Here is a 22,546-nt window from a genome sequence, read left to right as displayed (position 1 = left end):
ATGTTACAGGACATAACACGAAATTCATACTGGCCTCACAAAATGTACGTTCAGGACAGGTGTAGCTGTCGACGCTATACACACAGGTTCTCCTGTGGGTACCAGCTGGAAGGTATTACCCGGGCGCAGGCTGTTACTGCACAGTGGCGTGTTCGTGCTTCACGTGCTCTGTAAACACTTGGGGGTGGTGGGGGGTTTCAGTGGCTGGCATTTCTGTCCAGGGCCAAAAACTCTCAGTGTTTGTTTGTCTGTCCGTCTGTGTATAGGTCTGTAAAGTTTTCTCTGTTTTGTACATATCTACCTTTCTCATCCTTCTGCCAGTGTGCCGTTGTGTGTGTGTGTGTGTGAGTATGTGTGTGTGCGCCGGCGCGCGCGCGCAAATGCACGCGCCGGCCGGGGTACAACTTAAAAGCCACAGAATAAACTGATTACACACCGTGCAATCAAAGAATTTGTATTGTCACAGTATCAGTTGTATTGCACTGTATTACACTGCAGATCTGCTCAGTCACAACAGTTTCTTTTTTTTTATGAAATTGGGGAAACCTCTGCTTCCGTTGGGGGTAGGAGACAGCCGACTGAGACTGATCTACGCGTGTGTCACGTGCCCCCGCCACAGAGCTAGGCTGTGCATGGCTGGCATGACCTGCTCACCTTACAGTTTGTTCAGTCATCAACTTTTCTTGTTTGGAGCTGTATTCATTCTTTACTTATCCAGCCATCTTTTTTTTTTTTCCTTTTGAAGTTTGGCTTGTTGAAAGTACCATTGTTCCAGCTGGTGAAATTCCCCGCAGGTCTTTCTCCCAACTCCCCCCCCCCCACCCCACTCCTTCCCCCTGCACCCACCCCCCTCACTCCCCACTCCCAATGGTTTGGCTACGGATGTAAGCTGGTAAACAACGTACCGGGTCAAGGTGAGAGAGACAGAAAGACAGAGAGAGATGAGTGTGCACGTGCGTCAGTGTGAATGTGAATACGGATCCTGCTCGTAACTCAGGTGCTGGATCTGACAAAACACCTCACTTTTGACCCCCCCCCCCCCCCCCCCCCCTTAACCCCACTTGCAATGAAAGGTCAAAAGTCACCATCACGTCATAATTAGCAGGGTTCAGTGACATGGTGATCCGATTTACTCGCCAGTCACAAGAAACTTATGTGTGAAATTTTATGTGTGTTACTTTTGCTATGACAGTACACTATCACTTTAATCTGATACCACCTTTTTTTCTCTTTTCATGTTATACTTTCTTCTTCTTTTTTTTTTTTTTTTTTTATAAGTCTTTTTGTCCAAAAGAAGGTTGCCAGGGACAACTGTCCACCCAGCCACTAATGGACAGCGAGGTTGGTCCTCGCAGGAATCAAACCCGTAACCCATTCCTTCTAGTCCGGTACTCTGTCCACTCGTCCAGTACACAACATGTGTAAACTTCATTAGCTGTAAAAGTATATAAGATCTGCTGATACTGTCTTTATAACTTTTCAGGAAAAGCTGACTTATGTGTATAACTGTTGCAGGTGCTTTCTCCAGGCTTTAGAAAAAAAAAAATATATATATATATATATATATACACACACTCCTGTCGATAATGACAAACTCACACTATTTTCCTTTTCCTTCTGGCAGGAAAGTGTGGTGGTGTGGTGGAAATAAATAGAGTGGAAAGAGAGAGGGAGAGAGAATGGGAGAGAGAATGAGAGAGAGAGAGAATCACAAACTGAAAGTGATTTAACATCAGTCTTTCAGGTTTTTTTTCAACCACTCTTATCACAACAGTGGTAGAGTTGATTCCTGATCAATGCAGCCTGTTCATAGCATCACATATATGAGTGTGTGCATGTGTGCATACATGCGTGCACACGTGTTCTTTTGGCTGCTTCAAGATTCCAAATTAGGGTGTGCTTTTTTTTAGTTGTTTGTGTGTGTGTGTGTGTTAACACAAAAGCCAATATTTATTCATTTTCTTATACTGAGACAAAGATAAATAAATCACATTCATCTGCATCAACTGAAAATGTCATGTCTCTCTTTTTCTCTCAATGACACACACACACACACACACACACACCCTCCGATTTTTTCTAGCTTTACTTTTATATCACAGTCAAACAGTCAATAACATGCTTATACCAAAATTCATCCAGACAACAACACATCACTGGACCTTGAGTAAACATAAGGTACTAAACAAAACAAACCTCCCTGCCCCAATGAACAATCAAGCTAATTAAAGAAATATAATAATTAATATATTACAGAATAAATATTATTAAATAATACACTTTCCTTTCTCTTCTGAACACCAAACTAAAACCACCACCAACAACAAAAAGACAATAAATATATATCAGTAACAGATCCTTATGATTTTTTTTTCTTCATGAACCAATGCTAACGTTCCAAATGATTAAAAAAACCCACCAAAATATGTGACCATCTATGTTATTTTTTCAATTCAAAAACGAAAAAAGATGTAAACATACACAAACATACAATATTTTGTTAAAACCGAGGAACTACAAAAATATAGAACTGAAACAAACCCTACAGACAGTGTTCAATCAAACATTCATAGGGTATATTACAGCAACAGGGGGAAAAAAACCCACAGAGACTCAAAAAGAGATTCGTCTATAATGAAACAGGACATATCCTCTTGTATAAAACTGTTCTTCTGTTCCATTACTTCTGTTCTCATCCCTGTACACAATCACAATCACCCACCCACTCACATGCACACACTATATTATATTCTTTTGAGCAAAACAAATAAACAGTAAAATGGTAAACTGCTTCACTACCAGATAAAAACAGCTATAATTCTTTGCCCACAAACTGCTAAAACATATTAAAACTAAATGAAAGAACAAAAAAAACACAAAAAACAAAAAAGCAATGTCTGTGTAAGAGGTTAAAAAAGAAACAGACCAACTTGTGTGGTCACAGGAGCATGAAAACACAAAACAATGGATACAGAAGTCCACAAACATTGTTAGTGTCAACACAAACTTCAAAATACTGTGGCCTTTCAATCCAAACGTCAGTATCATTCACTTGAAAGAATGACAAGAAACGTAAAATAATGTGCAATTGGTTATAAATATTCCACATATAATAAGCCATGTTGCTCCTCTTAAAAATAATAAACCCATGTCAACATAGAATAATTAGCTTACATAATGCAAAATAATAACGTTTTTAAAACCAAACTGAAATTAGTCTTCCATATAAAGCAAACATGTTTATTCCTTTGGCATACACATAATGATATTAACTGGGCTTTTTTAAATGCAATTTTGATACTTATTTGCGCAGTCAAAAACCAAGAAAATTCATTCTTGTATAAGAAAAAGACATAAAACAAAAATGTCAATAACTTATTACAAACAACACACTGCTCAAAACATTTTTCTTTACATTAACTCATGATTATCTTAACCAGATTCTTTTGCCCCCTTGAATGCTGCTGACGTATACGCTCTTCAGTGAAGGGCCGGCCAACTGAGCTTACAGATCAGGGTGTCAGTCACCATTAAAAAAAAAAAAAAAAAATGGGGGGCTTATTCCTTTTGAGACTGCATCACTCTTGTTTGGTCAAATCAGAGAGGAAGGTGGCAGAATGGTTAAGGTGCTCATCTGCCAGTACAGTGTCTGTGAGAGTCTGGGCTCAATTCCCGCCCTCGCCCTTAACTGGAAAATCAAACTAAGTGTCTCGTCATTCGGATGAGACGATAAACTGAGGTCCCTTGTGCAGCATGCACTAGGCGCACTGAAAAAGAACAAGAGAGTTATCCTCAGGCAAACTCTGTAGAAGAAATCCACTCTGATAGGTAGATAATTAAATATCCATCCACTCAGTGCCTGATTAGTGTGTTGGGTTACACTGATATCAGGCATTTTGCCTAGCAGATGTGGTGTAGAGTATATGGATTTGTCTGAATGCAGTGACACCTCCTTGAGAAACAAACTGAAAACTGGAAAAATCAGTATCAGTATCAGTAGCTCAAGGAGGCGTCACTGCGTTCGGTCAAATCCATATACGCTACACCACATCTGCCAAGCAGATGCCTGATCAGCAGCATAACCCAACACGCTTAGTCAGGCCTTGAGAAAAAAAAAAAAAAAAAATCAGGTACGCAAAAAGTAGTACTTGCACTTCAAATTCATGCCACACTGACATTTTACCACCAATGCTCAGAAGTCAAGGGTTAATGGTTCTTCAGTGTAATTCAATGTGATTACATTAACATGCCAATACTGTGTCGCCCGACAGGAGCAGAACAAACGTCACTCAACCTGATGACATTAACATACTGATACTGTGTTGCCTGACAGCAGGAAAACTAGCGTCACTCAATGTCATTACATTAACATACCAGTAATGTGTTGCCAGACAAGAGAACTAACTCAAAGCATGGTGGAGACTAGACTTGCAGTGAGGGACCTGGTCACGACAACAATCCTGAGCTGAAAGCACACCGGGCTGGGACATCGTACACTGCACACTGATTTCACTGCTGTGAGAAACCATGGCAGTGGAAATGCAGAGTGAGTATGCAGTCCATATGGCAAAGAAAATCCTTTCTTTTTTTTTTATATATATATAGGAAGTCCTAACTAATCACCAACCAAAGTACCCATATGCTTGTTGAGATGCACGTATGTATGCACACACACACACACACACACACTTGCACACACGGATACTTCTTCAAGCTATGACTTGAAGACCTAACAAACTGCTCTCTCCCGCTCACACACCAGTACATTTCGCATCAAAACAGCCCTCCTAGGAACCCCCCCCCCCCCCCCCCAACTAATTTGATAACTGACTCAAATTCACTTCCAGCTGCTGCATCCCTTTTGTCCAAACCTACTACTACAATGCACTGTTCATGGCATTTGCAGATGAATGAATATTGCCGTAAAAGATACAAACATATAAGTCAATCAATAAACCGTAGACACAATCAAAACCAATCAAGTAATTAAATAAACAATTAATTACTCATCACAAAACATATGTCTTCCTCATAAAATCAGATCTGAGGACAAAGTCTGTTGCCTGCCGTACTCACACAATTAGTTTAACATGACTGCTGACAAAATACAGAAAACAGCCAGTTTGTGCACATGGGAGTCATGGTAATATGAGTGTAATTAATCAAAACCCAAGTTCATTAAAAAAAGAAGAAAAAAAAAGAAGAAGAAATCTTTGATCGTGCTTTCTTCCAAAGACAAAAGCTTGTACCAAGACAAAGGTAACAAACATGCTGCCAACACACACAAAAAAAAAACACACACACAAAAAAATCCAACTGTTATTTTTTGTTCAATTATTCCTCCCGTGCAGGTGGCATCTTGGCAACAATCCTTATGACATCGCGGAAGACTGGTGCACACACTGTTTCTGGCACAGTCACTCTTTGGTGAGGGGGGAGGAAGCGAGGGGGGAGGGAGGAAGGGGTGGGGGTGGAGGGGAATGGGGTGAATGCTGAATCAACTGATGAAAGTGTATCAGTTTCAGGTTCAAGGAGATGTGAAAGCATGTGGACTGATCCAAATATACTACACCACATCTGCTTGAATAAAATAAATATATACATACATATTTTTTTGAATAAAAAATGGAGAGGATGCTTGTCCTTTACATAAACCCTAAGCGTTGGTCTGGCCTTGTGAGCTTAATCGGTTTTTATAAAAACAGTAGCCTAAAATAAACTGAGATAATTAAAACTTAAAAGTAAATACATTAAAATGAAATATAATAAGTGAAAGATACAGATGACAAATTAAACTGGATGTGTGGAGGTGGTTGTTGGTCTGGCCTTGTGAGCTTAACAGTTGGTTTTTATAAAACAGTAGCCTAAAATAAAATGAGATAATTAAAACTTAAAAGTAAATACATTAAAATGCAATATAAGTGAAAGATACACAGGCGGCAAATTAAGCTGGATGCGTAGAGGTGGTTGTGGAAACCTCACCACCTTTCCTTCGTTTCCATCTTTCCTTGGTTCTTTTGGTAATGAGCGTAAGTTTGTCATGCGTGCACGTTTTGAACATCAAAGTGACGGTTGTGCTTCTGCATCCTTGCCGGTCTCTTTATTTAAATACAACATAATACATCATCAATTCCTATTAACCCTTTCACTGCCAGGAAAATAAGATTGAAGTGAAATCTATTTGCCAGGGTTTTTTCACAAAAAACAGGTATAAATTTTAAAAAAATTCTGTGCTCTTTGTTATTTGAGAAAGACCCTTAAAAGTATATATTTTCTGAAAGGTAAATGAATAAAGAATACAAAACACATGCTTTCCCATTTTATATATTTTTAGTGACATGCTGTTGTTTTGAAATCAGTGTTTTGTTTCTTGTCACATTTTCAACTTGTTCATTGCAAACATTAGTCAGGTAATTTGCACTAAAGTATCATTTTCTGGACAAATGGATATCTGCACACACAAAATCATACTAGAACAACCACAATAATTTTTTTTTTTTTTAAAAGAGACAGATACACAATGCATTGTGACTTCTCCAAGTGATAATATGGATGTGAGGCCACACCCCCTCAGTCTCCACCCCCCTCCTCTTCACCCCTCTTACATGATCACTTTTTCCAGTTCTCATCAGACCGCATTGGCCGAGTGTCAAGAAAATCACTCACACTGTGTCCTGCTAATAATACAGTTAGTTTGTGTCGTCTGCTACGGTTGTACAGCCGGCATCACTCACTGATAGTCGTATCTTGGCCACTCTCTTGATTGCTCCCTTTATTTTCTATCAAATCGTCGTTTTAATGTTCATCACTGTCTTCTCCTTCAAATTTATGCTTCAATTCTTTCTGAACATCAGCTAAAGAAAGCAATCTTGGTTGATTTAGTTCACCACGATCACATGTCTTAGAGCACGGCGTCAGTCCGACATTTTGTTGAGCGAGCGAGGAAAGGAGCTAGGCAAAACACTGCGATAGTGACCCTACCAAAACGTTCAAATAACAGACTGCCTCATGATGTAGATGGGGTTTCTAGCCATGAATAGAATCTAGAAAGATTCCCCAAGCTAAAGCGACCAGCATTTTCATCAACGAACTGAATGCAAACCAGGGAAAAGTCCAAATATTTCGATGACAAGTTATCTCGTCATTGTGGCAGCGAAGTGTACATGCTTGTGATGATGAGTTATCTCGTCATATAGGCAGCCTAGGGGTTAAGTTACTTCATGTGTTGCGAACAAGTACAACGTAAAAAAGTATAGTCCTTCCACAACTATTAAAAAAAACTCACTCTTCTTGCCTTATTTGCTTTTTTTCCCCCTTCTTCTGCCTGCTAATCCACTTTATTTTTGTTGGTCTGTGTTGAACTTGCTCGTGTGTGTGTGTGGGTATCTGTGTGCACACACATGCACGTGCATGTCACCAAATGTGTCATTCATGTACAAGCTGAATATGCAGGCATATACATACATGCTCATACATGTGAATCTCCATATGCATGAAATCTGACCTTCCGTCTGCTGCTGCCGGCAATGAAAGATATCCTCTTTGGAAGATGAACGACAGACAAGCTGAAATGCGTAGACAAGTGTTCATTTTAGCACCAGATATTTCCTCTTTCTTTCCCACTTCTGCCCTTTTCCTTCTGCACTTGATGATTTTGACCAGCTTAATCTCCTCTTGTCACTCATTCCACTTTCTTATTCATCTTTCATTTCTTTATTTTTTTTAAATTGAAAAGACAAGCCCTAACTTTGTAGTCTCCACCAAGATCCTCTCCTCTTCTACCACCCGGTGACCCCCCACCCTTCCTTTGCTAACCCCTCTCACACTGGGAAAGTAAAAGTTTGACCTAACACACAGTTCTGTAATCTGCATCTGCCTTCTCCAACACTTCAACTAGTCAAAAACTGATAAAAACAACCCTCTCTAGGCCTAATCCTCTCCAAGGAGTAAGTGGGTTGAACAGACATGTAAACTGTACACTGCATTCACCCACTTTGTTTCACAAGCACCACAGCCACCACAGTTATTACGCTGTATTCACAGTTGAACAGACACTCCACACACACGTTAAGCTGTCTCCTAAATCCTTCCTGAAGCACACCTGGGTTGGGTTGCATGAGCGATCTTAGCAGTGCTAAGTTTGCTTTTTGCTAAGAATTTCCTAACTCGATGCTAATTCCACAGACTTAGGAACATTCCTAACGCTAAGCAAACTCAGCGCTGTAATTGTAAAGAACGCTCCTGCAACCCAGCCCCCGGTCAGAAAAACACAGACATGAGCAGGGTCCATCTGCATCCTGACGGAGAGACCATAAGCCCACAGTCCCGACCGGCCTCACCACAGGGGACTTTTCTTGATGATCCCAGTCCACTCCATCTGGTCAGCTTCATTGAAACGCTTCTGCAGGAAGTTCAGCTTGTCCTCCAGCTCTTGGATCTCCTGAACAACACATCACCACAGCCCCCTCAGTGAAACGTGTCATTGCCATAATGCCATGCCATCCACAACATGTACCATTGCCACACCATTCACAAGACACACTGCCATACCATCCACAAGACACATCATTGCCATGCCATCCACAAGACACACTGTTGCCATGCCATCAACAAGACACTGCCATACCAACCACAAGACACATCATTGCCATGGCATCAACAAGACACATCATTGCCATGGCATCAACAAGACACACTACCATACCATCCACAAGACACATCACTGCCATGGCATCCATAAGACACATCATTGCCACGGCATCCACAAGACACATCATTGCCATGCCATCAACAAGACACACTGCCATACCATCCACAAGACATTGTTGCCATGCCATCAACAAGACACACTGCCATACCAGCCACCAGACATCATTGCCATGGCATCTACAAGACACATAGTTGCCATGGCATCCACCAGACACATCGTTGCCATGCCATCAATTAGACACACTTCCATACCATCCACAAGACATAATGTACCCACACTATATTTGCATATTATCTACAAGAAATGGTTGCCTTGTCATCCACAAGACTTATCACTGCCATGACACCCACAGGATAAATCGTCACTAACTCCTCAGTGCGACATGATACATTGTTATCATACCAAGAGAAAGTTACAGTGTCTTGCTCTTGCTGCGGCTGATCTGGTAATGTCTTTATGTACCAATGTCCAAATGAAATGACAGTGTGATTATGTACCAATGTGCTAAATAAGAGAAAGAAAAATATTTGACCAAAACATATTTTGCGCACATAATGCAGAGGAATCCAAGGTTATTTTTGCTGTCTTGACTTGACCAAAATGAAATGTTTCACTCCCTGATCAAAGCAACGTGTAAAACTGAATGATTCTGTTGGTGGTTGTGATGGCGATTTCTCTGTTTGTATGGGTACTCTGTGTATTAGTGAAAGGATGTATGGGGGTGTCTGTTCTTTAATGTGTGTGTGTGTGTGTGTGAGTACTAGATATGCATATATAAATATATACATATATATATATGCTCCTATACATACACTGTTGACTGCTGTAAATGCACACCTAAGGACTCCTAATCCAGTGTATACATCTGGAAATACAAAGGGCAGCTGTAATGGCCAGCAGACAACAGTTCTCCAGCACAGTCTTGTCTTTAAAAAGACTTCACAAAAAGTTAAGGACCACTTCATAAAATTGGGTATGTTTTCATAAAATGTTAAAAAAAATTAGATTAAGCAAGGTGCATGTGGTCTTCCACTGCCCTCTCACTGAACACACACATGACTGTTTCAGGCACACATAAATCATGAACAGTTTAAGAATGCTTTCGAAAAATCAATGTTTCAGCCCAAAATAAAGTTATGTAGTAGTTCACAAACAATAGGTGTGTTGTTTTTTTGTAAAGATTGAAAGTTCACACAAAAGAAAACACCACTGGTTATGTGTGGTGCTCATTACACCGGCTGCACACGCTACTGTTGGTTGAAACTTCATCATTTCACCACGCCCCGAAAGAAGAAAGCTGTCCAAGTTCCCAAGTGGTCCTTAATTTTTTGTGAGCCCTGTACGATGTGCCAGGTTCAAGTCAGTTCTCCTTCTCCTACTTCACTGCTTGTGAGCCAGTTCATTGCACTTTCTTTTCCACTTGAAATCATTTGAGATATTGCACAAACCACACATACATACATTCACACAAGCAGATCTGATTGTGTATTTTTCAGCAAATTGCACACCTACTTTTTCCTTGAACAACTCTAATTGTATTGTTGAGGTATGAGTGAAAAAGTGGCAAAACTCAAACAGCCATAGGCAGACAGTTTCTTTTAGGTACCCCTTTGTGTAGTAGGCACCACGGCAGAATCGGTCCAGTGTTCATCAGTGATCAAGAGTTTGAGGACATGTTTCGGCATGCTGTTGTGTCCTTGGGGGAAAAACACTTTACTCCACTTTTCCTCACTCTTCCCTTCTGTGAATGGGTACCTGACTGGTGGTTTGAGAAGGTAGGAATGCCACAAGAGGATTGGGCCCAGCCTTCCTATACCAAGGCCTAGACACAGAGGATATGAATCCACTGCCCCAATGGCCAAAAAAAGGCTATGGGACCTTTAACCCTTTTTAAAAAACCCTTTGCTTGAACATAAGAAGACACTGTTTGTTGCTGCCAGTGCTTTGCAAAGTGAACAATAACTGACGGAGTGAGAAAACACTGGAAAGGCTTATATGAAGGGAGATAACAAATGTGAACATGAAAGAGATCCATTATGACAAGTTAAAAAAAAAAAAACACAACAAAAATCAAAGTACTGCAGTTTAGAAATGTGAAGCACAGATACCAGGCAGGGGATGAACAACAGTTGTTATTCTGGAATACTCAGAACAGTGATGTACAGTAGCTGTTAAAACAGATTAGGGTCAGCTTACCGAACACACAATTCAACTATGAGTAAATCTTCCTGAACAAAATAAAGCAAGAATAAGAGAGAGTACTCCTTGTCCAACCGAGAAAAACTATTTTTTAAAAAAATGAGTTTTCAGAGTAAAACTCTCTCCTGGAAGACAAATTTGATGTGGCACACTGTCCCAGAATTCAAGTGTTTCGGATGATTTATAATTGAAAAAAACTTGAAGCAAAACAAAAACGAACTGTTTCGCCAACATGACTCAGCTTACCACAATCTCTGTCTCATGATCCTGCATACAGCACACACATTGACACAGCATGTATCAGGCTTAGACACTAGTTTAATTTTCTTTCTTCTTCTTACCTAATGTTTCACACCCTGCCATTATGTCTGGCTAGTACTACTGTGAGGTTTGAGATAGAGATATTGTCAAAATATTATCACTGCACGACTGACTTATCATCACACTGGAATCACTAACACAACTGAAAACCTGTGCTCAACACGCTCAAACAAGCCATGACAAGCTATGCATTTACACAGGTAGTCAAGGGCACTCGGGGGAAAGTCTGCAGTGGCTCACAATTATAACTGCTATTGATACTTAGAAAGCTCCTGTCCTCAGTCAGAGACCAATCTCTGCTTTACAAACACGGCGTCATTTGCATGACAGACTGCCATCCTGGGTAGAGTCTACAAACAGCTACCCTTTGGCACTCATCATTTCATTTCCGGAGTCATTCAGTCAGGCTTCAGTTACATACACACATTCATTCATTCAGGCAAATTTTGTCCTCCACACACAAGTTGCAAAATTCACACATGTGCAAAAAAAAGGGGTACATATTCTTAATTGCTGTTTGTATTGCGGGTCCCAAAAACGATTTTTGTAATAAAGGAGAATAATTATGTCAGAATAAGTAAACCTGATTTTTCATGCTGTTCTGGATAATCTTAGTACAATATGCATACTCTACTGTCCACTCACTTTTCTGGAGACAATTCAAAACCACACACACACACGCACACACACACACTAACACTGTGTGCTATCAAAGTAACAAGCATAAGAGGAAAGAGTACTGAGACAAACAATCTAAAAAAAATAGAGTAATATGATTCCTCACACACCTGTTTGATTTTTTCCTCTCTCTTTACCTTCAGCTCAGGAATGGTGTTCTCCAGGTTGCTGATCTGAAAGCAAACATGACACCATCATCACCACTAGCGACACTGTCAGCAGCTACAACAGCACATGTGACAAACATGACACCATCATCATCATCACTAGTGACACTGTCATCAGCTACAGCAACACATGTGACAAACATGACACCTTCATCACCACTAGCGACACTGTCATCAGCTTCAGCAACACATGTGACACACATGACACCATCATCATCACTAGTGACACTGTCAGCAGCTACAGCAACACATGTGACACACATGACACCATCATCATCACTAGTGACACTGTCAGCAGCTACAGCAACACATGTGACACACATGACACCATCATCATCACTAGCGTCACTGTCAGCAGCTACAGCAACACATGTGACACACATGACACCATCATCACCACTAGCGTCACTGTCAGCTACAGAAACACATGTAACACACATGACACCGTCATCACCACTAGCAACACTCATCAGCTACAGCAACACATGGGACACACACAACACCATCATCACCACTAGCAACATTGTCATCAGCTACAACAACACACAGGACACACATGACACCAACATCACCACTAGCGACACCGTCAGCAGCTACAGCAACACATAGGACACACATGACACCATCACCACTAGCAACACTGTCAGCAGCTACAGCAACACATGTGACACACATGACACCATCATCACCACTAGCAACACTGTCTGCAGCTACAGCAACACATGGGACACACATGACACCATCATCACCACTAGCGACACCGTCAGCAGCTACAACAACACATAGGACACACATGACACCATCATCACCACTAGCAACACTGTCTGCAGCTACAGCAACACATGTGACACACATGACACCATCATCACCACTAGCGACACCGTCAGCAGCTACAGCAACACATAGGACACACATGACACCATCATCACCACTAGCGTCACTGTCAGCAGCTACAGCAACACATGTGACACACATGACACCATCATCACCACTAGCGTCACTGTCATCAGCTACAACAACACATAGGACACACATGACACCAACATCACCACTAGAGACACCGTCAGCAGCTACAGCAACACATGGGACACACATGACACCAACATCACCACTAGCAACACTGTCATCAGCTACAGCAACACATGGGACACACATGACACCATTATCACCACTAGCAACACTGTCAGCTACAGCAACACATGTGACAAACATAACGCCATCATCACCACTAGCGACACTGTCAGCTACAGCAACACATGTAACACACATGACACCGTCATCACCACTAGCAACACTGTCATCAGCTACAGCAACACATGGGACACACATGACACCATCATCATCACTAGCAACACTCATCAGCTACAGCAACACGTGGGACACCCATGACACCATCATCACCACTAGCGACACTGTCATCAGCTACAGCAACACATGGGACACACATGACACCATCATCACCACTAGCGACACTGTCAGCTACAGCAACACATGTAACACACATGACACCGTCATCACCACTAGCAACACTCATCAGCTACAGCAACACATGGGACACACACAACACCATCATCACCACTAGCAACATTGTCATCAGCTACAACAACACATAGGACACACATGACACCAACATCACCACTAGCGACACCGTCAGCAGCTACAGCAACACATGTGACACACATGACACCATCATCACCACTAGCGTCACTGTCAGCAGCTACAGCAACACATGTGACACACATGACACCACCACCACTAGCAACACTGTCAGCAGCTACAGCAACACATGTGACACACATGACACCATCATCACCACTAGCAACACTGTCTGCAGCTACAGCAACACATGGGACACACATGACACCATCATCACCACTAGCGACATTGTCATCAGCTACAACAACACATAGGACACACATGACACCAACATCACCACTAGCGACACCGTCAGCAGCTACAGCAACACATAGGACACACATGACACCATCATCACCACTAGCGTCACTGTCAGCAGCTACAGCAACACATGTGACACACATGACACCATCATCACCACTAGCAACACTGTCAGCAGCTACAGCAACACATGTGACACACATGACACCATCATCACCACTAGCAACACTGTCTGCAGCTACAGCAACACATGTGACACACATGACACCATCATCACCACTAGCGACACCGTCAGCAGCTACAGCAACACATGGGACACACATGACACCATCATCACCACTAGCAACACTGTCTGCAGCTACAGCAACACATGTGACACACATGACACCATCATCACCACTAGCAACACTGTCTGCAGCTACAGCAACACATAGGACACACATGACACCATCATCACCACTAGCAACACTGTCTGCAGCTACAGCAACACATGGGACACACATGACACCATCATCACCACTAGTGACACTGTCATCAGCTACAGCAACACATGTGACACACATGACACCATCGTCATCACTAGCGTCACTGTCAGCAGCTACAGCAACACATGGGGTAAGATGGAAGGGAAGGAGGGGTAGGCGGGCTAGGTAGAGGACCTGGAGTACTTTTTTCTGTGTCTAGAACTATCACTGTCAGTGAGGGGAAAAAAAAAAAAAAGCCCAAACGGGAAAGCATTTGTATACTTCATCTTGAAAATATTTCAAACCATTGAAGCCAATGATTCAAAGTGAGAGGAAAAGTTGAGGAAAAGGTATAATATACTGTATGCATGTGAGAAAAAAAAAAAAAAAAAAGACAGCCACTCATAACAAAGTGGTCACAACTACTGAATGAAGACGAGACTATAAAGTTCTGTCAACTTGATCCCCGTAACTGAAAATAAGTATGTATCATTTTTTATTTAGATAAATCATATATTCTGATACTTCTCAAGAGGTAGCAGACATTGAAGGATTATCATACAAACAAAAACTATAACAAAATAAATTTTTTTAAAAAGGTGGGTGGGTGGAACACTGTGTTCCTTTATGCCATGTTTCCAATATGATCACTCGTTTACCATCTCTTTATCTGGTTTAATACACTGTATATAAGTAAGCAAAATGAAAAAAACAAAAGAATTTCAGGATGTTTCATATGAAAATCTTTCAAACAACTAAGTCAAGTAAAGGGAAAAGAAAAATAATGGGAAAATGATATGTCCTTGATATGTATCATATTTAGTATTAAAAAAAAAATTTAAAAAGGGAAAACAAATGAAGTAAATTATCTCTAACAGGGTTTTTTTTTTGTGTGTGTGTGTGTGTGTGTGTGTTTTTTTCAGGATCTCCACAAGGGCATTGTATGCATGGAGACTGAAGCAAGCGACTTCATCCTCAAAGGACTTCCAACGCTTGCCATCTTTACACTTTTGTGTAGGCTTGCTACCACATGTTAGCAAAGGATCAACAGAAGGCAACCCCACCCCATTCCTGACTCATAGCACACAAACTTACACACACACACCACACAAACTTACACACACACACGCATACACACACACACACACACATACAAACACACATGCAAACAAGTACTCACGCATACACACACACACAAACACGCACATAAAATATGTACACACACATACCCTGGACAGAAACATCTGGGTCTGGTTATGGATGGTGGAGGAGAAGGTGTCCGCCTGAACACTTCTGGGTTTGGGCATCACTGTCACACATTATTCATCACTGTCACACATTTGTTATCACAGTTACACAGATTATTCATCACTGTCACACATTTGTTATCACAGTTACACACATTATTCATCACTGTCACACATTTGTTATCACAGTTACACAGATTATTCATCACTGTCACACATTATTCATCACTGTCACACATTTGTTATCACAGTTACACAGATTATTCATCACTGTCACACATTTGTTATCACAGTTACACACATTATTCATCACTGTCACACATTTGTTATCACAGTTACACACATTATTCATCACTGTCACACATTTGTTATCACAGTTACATTATTCACCACTGTCACACATTTGTTATCACAGTTACACAGATTATTCATCACTGTCACACATCTGTTATCACAGTTACACAGATTATTCATCACTGTCACACATCTGTTATCACAGTTACATTATTCATCACTGTCACACAGCTGTTATCACAGTTACACACATTATTCATCACTGTCACACATTTGTTATCACAGTTACTCACATTATTCATCACTGTCACACATTTGTTATCACAGTTACTCACATTATTCATCACTGTCACACATTTGTTATCACAGTTACACAGATTATTCATCACTGTCGCATTTGTTATCACAGTTACACACATTATTCATCACTGTCACACATTTGTTATCACAGTTACACAGATTATTCATCACTGTCACACATTTGTTATCACAGTTACACACATTATTCATCATTGTCACACATTTGTTATCACAGTTACACACATCATTCATCACTGTCACACATTATTCATCACTGTCACACACATTTCTGTCACACACATTAGGCATCACTATCACACACATTATTCATCGCTCACACACATTAGGTATCACTGTCACAGACATTTGGCATCACTGTCACATGCATTAGGTATCACTATCACAGGTATCACTGTCACAAATTTAGGTTCCCATGAGGCCACGCTCCAGAACAGACCCTGCATTATGGAACATAGGTAATAAAACCCCTTGCAAAACAACAACAGTGTTAGGAAATTTGAGGTGGACTCTTAAAGACACATAGATCTGATGAAGTGGACAACATTCAACTCTGTTGTACCAGTCTTCACATCTGAGCCTATTAACAAACTCAGTTCAAAGTAGAAACTCGTCAGCCACTGAAAAATCTTACAACATGCTTTTAAAATTGGTTAGGTTCAAAGCCACAACCTCTCAATGATCACTTTGTTCATAGAATATAACAAACCAGAAAAAAAGCCAAAAAAACATGCTTTTCTCTCGGTCTGATTAACCATAAAAAAACAAGCATTTAACTTACTCCGGACAATGGAACGCTATAGCGTTTCTGACGGAAGGCAGAGTTCTGGACGACGGAACGCTATAGCAGTTTCGACAATAATATTTTGTTTTCCACATTTCCCTCATGAGGTAGCATAACAATCGCAGCTACACTGGGCACTGTAAATGTGTTAAGGGGCCAAATGGAAAGTTTCATCGTGAGATTCCGTGACAACACACTCGCTGGCGAGCGTCTGAGTTTGGCACCCCACATGACAAGCTAATCTGCATATGTATCGAAAATGGCGTCGCAGGCGATACAAGTGGAGATTTTTGGAGCAAAATAGATCACGACAATGAAGTGATTGAAATGCTTCAAACTGAAGGTTCTGACATCGACGAGAATGATGAAGACGTTGAATAAAGTATCTGCAGTGAAGAAAGCTTCCAGCAAGAAGGTACTGGCAGTGAATCAGATTCAGAGGGTAGTGAAGAGGGAGGGAGGTGGGCATACACACGACCAGAGGAGAGGGGTCAGTGGGTCAAGTACAGTGAGTTTCATTCAGTTACCTTATGTTTTGTATTTTTTGTAATTTTTTTTCTAACCCTAACAAATGGGCCGTCTGTAGGGAAAAGCAAGGCAGAAAACTTTCTGGCCCGGGTGAGTTAAACTTTAGGTTTCAAAGCACAGAAATATAAACCAATCCTTACCTGTCTGATACTCCTTGAAAACAGACAGTAAATAGGGACTGAAACATGGAAAACAAAATTCAAGGAACAATTTAAAACATGGTATCACTATCAGAAGCAAAGTGAGGAAGAGAAGTCTCTGTCTGTGTCTGTGGGTGCATGTGTACGTGACTCTGTGTGTGTTTGTAGATGTCTTGGTATGGGGCTTAGGGGGAGAATGGCAAACATCTAAATCTTTGTATATAGGGAGAAAGTATGTGACTATGATATGTGTGTGTGTGTGTGTGTGTGTGTGTTTGCAGACAGCATCACTATACGATTATAAAGTTTCTATAAGCATGGTTACCAGTACTAATGCCTTGTATAAATTATAATACTAACATTAAGTTTACTTTGCACTCTGTGAGAAGGCATTCTTTACTCAGAACAATGGAAGTGGATAATCCATATTCTGCATGCAGTGGCATTCAATGATACATACACAGTATGCAAACACACACACACACACACACACTCACCCACCCAAATTTTTGTATCTATGCAATATACACAAGTATCCAGATAATCCACACGAAGTCAAACTCAAATTTTGCAGTCTTATCTAATCTGAGATGTTTCCAGACCAGCCGGTGACCAGACTCACTTTTCCTTGGTGTTCTCTTCCAGCTTGCCGTTCAGGGGAATGAGGGACCCACGGGCGTTGCGCAGCTGTGCACAAACAGATTGACCAGTGCAACATAATTTCCATATCTAGCACCTAGGTTTTTTGTTGGTGTTTTTTTATGGCAAGACAGATCTGGACATAAATTAGCAGCTCTGTTGACTTTCACACACACACACACACGAACATAAACACACACACACAGTACGACCTGATATAACATTATATATACATATATATATATATATCTCTAGATATCATAACAGCATATAAATTTTACTTTTGAATGAGACAGTTGTGCAAATTATCAGAAAAAGGGTTTACAAGAGTTCATTTCATTCGATTACCTGGACTATATTCTTAAACGTTTCTTTTTCTTAAAAAAAAAAAAAAAGTACACCTTTTTGTTTAGCCATTTGATTTGTTTCAACTATAATTCAAGACTTGTTTATAAAAGGTGCACTCATGATCCAGTATCTCATCAAACGCACAAATGCACGCACATACACGTGCACACACCCGCATACATTACACACGTACACTTGCACATAAACACATTTACTCACATACACACACACACACACACACACACATCCATATGCATACAGATTCAGGCAGACAGACTGAAAGACACAGAAGCAGACAGACAGAAACAGTCAAGGGTACCTGAAAAACATAACCACTAGTACTCAGGTTGAGAAGCCTACAGACTTTGGCTGACAATTGCTTCATTGTTTCTCCATCAGCCGTCTTGATGCTGATCAGGCTGGTATCGCTATCCACATCTGTACACAAATCAAACGAAAAAAAAACAAACATTTTGAAAATAAACTATATTACAAGTGTAAACTTAATGGCAAAAATTATACCACTGAGCACTATCAGTGATGTCCCACTACTCTATCAGGATGTTAATATGAGTGTGAGTCTCCAGAGAACATTAATGAGTAATGAGAATTTAACATAAAATGGTGGCTGAAATATATAAAGTATTGACTAACCATTTTAACCGGTGGATAGTTGAAGCTGAAATACAGGCAGAGGGAAAAGACCCAAACACAAAACCATCTACTTTTGCTAACAAACAGTAATATTAGGTTATAACTGTGTTGATGCAGTAATGTTATTGAGCACTACTATTTGAATTTCTGGTACACCAACTAAATACTGCTATCATCACACCATTAGCACATTTTACAACTGTCACGGTGTCAATTATCATCAATAATCAACTCTGATCTTGTAACTAGGAACATCAGACTTAAAAATCAGTGTATCCAACTGGCACTGGCAGTTCAGCTTAATATTCATTGAATATATATATATATACCATACAAAAGCTGAGAATGCACACTTACATGAGCCTCAGCCTTCCGGCCACCCCATCCCCATTTACTCCCCCCCTTCCCACCCCCTCCCCCCACCCCCTTCTTTCCTTTTCAATTTCCTAACAAAAAACAACAAATAACTTACTCTGTGTGTGTGTGTGTGTGTGTTTGCAAGTGCGTACATATGTGTGAGGGGAAGGTCGTGGTGAGAGGGTGACATGCATGCATGTGCACATGAGTGTGTGTGTGTGTGTGCATGTGTGTGTGTGTGTGCATAACTACATAATATGCATGTGTCCATGTATGTGTATGTGTGTGTGTGTGCGCAGATGTGTGTGTGTGAGGTCAAGGTGGTGGCAGTTGACTGGAGTCATATTTTTGTGTACATGTCAAGTAAGCATGTATTGGGTAAATGTATACAGGTGTGTGTGTGTGTGCATGACTAAATTATGTGCAAGTGTACATGTGTATGTGTGTGTGTGCGTGCGTGCGAGGACATGGTGGCGGATAGTTGACTGGAGTCATATTTTTGTGTACATCTCCATGCATGCATCTATACAGTACATGTATGCAGGTGTGTGTGTGTGTGTGTGTGTATGTGTGCACATGTGTGTGTGGGGGGGAGAGGTTATGGTGGTGGGTGGCTGACTGGAGTCATATTTTTGTCTACATGTCCCTAAACATACATGTACAGAGTAGATGCATGCATGCATAAGTGTGTATGTGTGCACGCGCACGTGTGTCTGTGCTCATGTGTGTGTGCATGAGTACATCATGTGCATTTGTCTAAGTGTGTGTGTGACCATGTGGTATCACCATATGATAAGTACTGTCATAGGTGCAAGTGTAATGAAAAGTGCAATCAGTTGATGAAAACTTTAACTCATCTAATGACCTATCTTAAAATTCACTTGTTAATTTTTCTTTTTATCAAATAAGATCACCTGAGCCAAGCGGTCAATGTCACATTTATCAGAAACTTGGTGACTGGAAGGCAGTTTGTTTTGTTCCATCACCACAAATTTTATCATTAAATGATGAGCATGTGTAGATATCTGCCTACAATAAATCACTCAACCAAAGAACAGTTTCTTGTATTTGTCCTCTTGTATTCAATGATGACTACATTCAATAAACACGTCATTGTGAATATAATACGAGAACAAGACAAAAGTCGGCATGTTTCACAAAATTATAAAACAACCCATTAATAAACTCGCTTGCTCAAGCCATGCCCAGGCACAGAATCTAAGCTGAAGCCTCGAAGTCGAAGGTTCAGAAATAAACTTTAGGTGCGATGGATTGACATATCTCCGAGTTTTTACCGTATTAAGTACAAATTACTCGTAATCCATAATTTGCTAGTGAACAATCAATCATTACCTGAACAACTAAATCGCAAAGTGACCGTGATCCAAACGACTTTCTCTGCCATCTTGGTAACACCAACAACACTTCTGCATTGCCCCCCTTTACCCGCAAGATCGACTCTGACATAAACTCACTGCCTACTGGGCGATTTGTAAGCTCACGTTAACCACGGACTTCACAGAAGTTTGGATATAAGTCCGCGGACATGAACCTGTTCCAATCTTATTTTAAGTCCGTGCCCAATATGTCTTCACATTACAGTCACAATTAATGTCCCATATGGCTTCGGCTGTAGGACGTGAATCAACAATCAACTGCCCGTGCCATGTCTCTTTCTCATGTTTGTTGTTTTCTTATTTTGCCCAACCCTTCTCTCTCTCTCTCTCTCTCTCTCTCTCTCTCTCTCTTCTTCTTCTTCTTCTTCTTCTTCTTCTTCAGTCTTCTCCAGCATCTCGTCCAGCTAGGCCGGCGGCCCGCAATCCGGCTACTGCAGCGGTCACCAGGAATACACCCGACCTGTGCAGCCCTGGCCTTTTACGACACTACTACCCATGGGGGAAAAAGAAGAAAAGAAAAAAAAGATGGGGGTGGGGGTGGTGGTCTTGCTGGCAGGTAGGGGAGGGGGAGGACTATACAGAGTGTTGGGGGGGGGGGGGGGGGGGGGGGGTTAAGTCTACTCTGTTGTGTCACAGGCAGGAGGCCAGTCTGAACTTGAAACAGTCCAGCAACTCGGCTGTAACAACCTCCTGGGGCAGTGTGTTCCATTCCGGGATGGTGCGGGGGAAGAAAGACATCTGTCTGTAGTACTGCATCCTGCAGGCAGGGATCAGTCGATCAGTGAGCTCAGCCTGCTGTCTGATGGTCTTGGTAGGCAGACTGAAATGATGGAGATGAGACCATGGTGGAACTTGTAGAAGTGACATCTCCAGGCGAGCCTTTTCTTTCCCGGCGTCTGACTTGTTGGGGGTACCAGTACTCTCGATCTTAAACCCCATAATCATATACGCTTCCTTCGCCATAGTACTCACAGTCTCCCATTATTGCTGTGTATCCCTATCAATTGTGCACTGTTATATTTTAATGAAATGCGCTTATTTCTGCTAACTGTTCTAACCATCTTGCTTCTGCCATTATTATCTAGTATCGTGTTGTGTAGATTCTAGTATCGTGTTAATTGTGTAGATGAGCCGGCAGTGAAGACGGAGTGTGCACGCATGGGAGGTGGGGCCCGGGGGGCTGGGGGTGGGGGTTGGACGCTAATCATTCATTTCCTGTGTCATTCAATCAGGTTTCACACACACACACACAAATATATATATATATATAGATATATATATATATGTGACCTTTTTATATGCATGAGCATTTTGTTTTTTACCCCTTGATGTACAATACGCAGTGATTTATTCCGTTTGCTGGGATGTGCGTGTTGGTCGGATAATTATGTTCGTCTTGTTTCCA

The 22,546-nt window shown here is 41.1% G+C and overlaps 1 protein-coding gene across 1 annotated transcript; it reads right to left on the bottom strand.

Moving 5' to 3' along the window:
- Positions 1 to 2,425: 2,425 nt before the first annotated feature.
- LOC143298013 (uncharacterized) lies at positions 2,426 to 21,158 on the bottom strand. Its single transcript, XM_076610665.1, has 7 exons — positions 21,098 to 21,158; positions 19,053 to 19,171; positions 18,369 to 18,433; positions 17,747 to 17,784; positions 15,665 to 15,744; positions 12,019 to 12,081; positions 2,426 to 8,440 (listed from the first exon to the last, which is right to left on the bottom strand). Exons 1-7 carry the CDS (start codon positions 21,147 to 21,149, stop codon positions 8,336 to 8,338), a joined length of 522 nt encoding a protein of 173 aa, XP_076466780.1. The 5' UTR covers positions 21,150 to 21,158; the 3' UTR covers positions 2,426 to 8,335.
- Between the last annotated feature and the right edge of the window lie 1,388 nt (positions 21,159 to 22,546).

The sequence above is a fragment of the Babylonia areolata genome, chromosome 23 (genome assembly GCF_041734735.1).
Source record: "Babylonia areolata isolate BAREFJ2019XMU chromosome 23, ASM4173473v1, whole genome shotgun sequence".
Lineage (NCBI taxonomy): Eukaryota > Metazoa > Mollusca > Gastropoda > Neogastropoda > Buccinidae > Babylonia > Babylonia areolata.
This window is presented reverse-complemented; position numbering and strand designations above follow the sequence as displayed.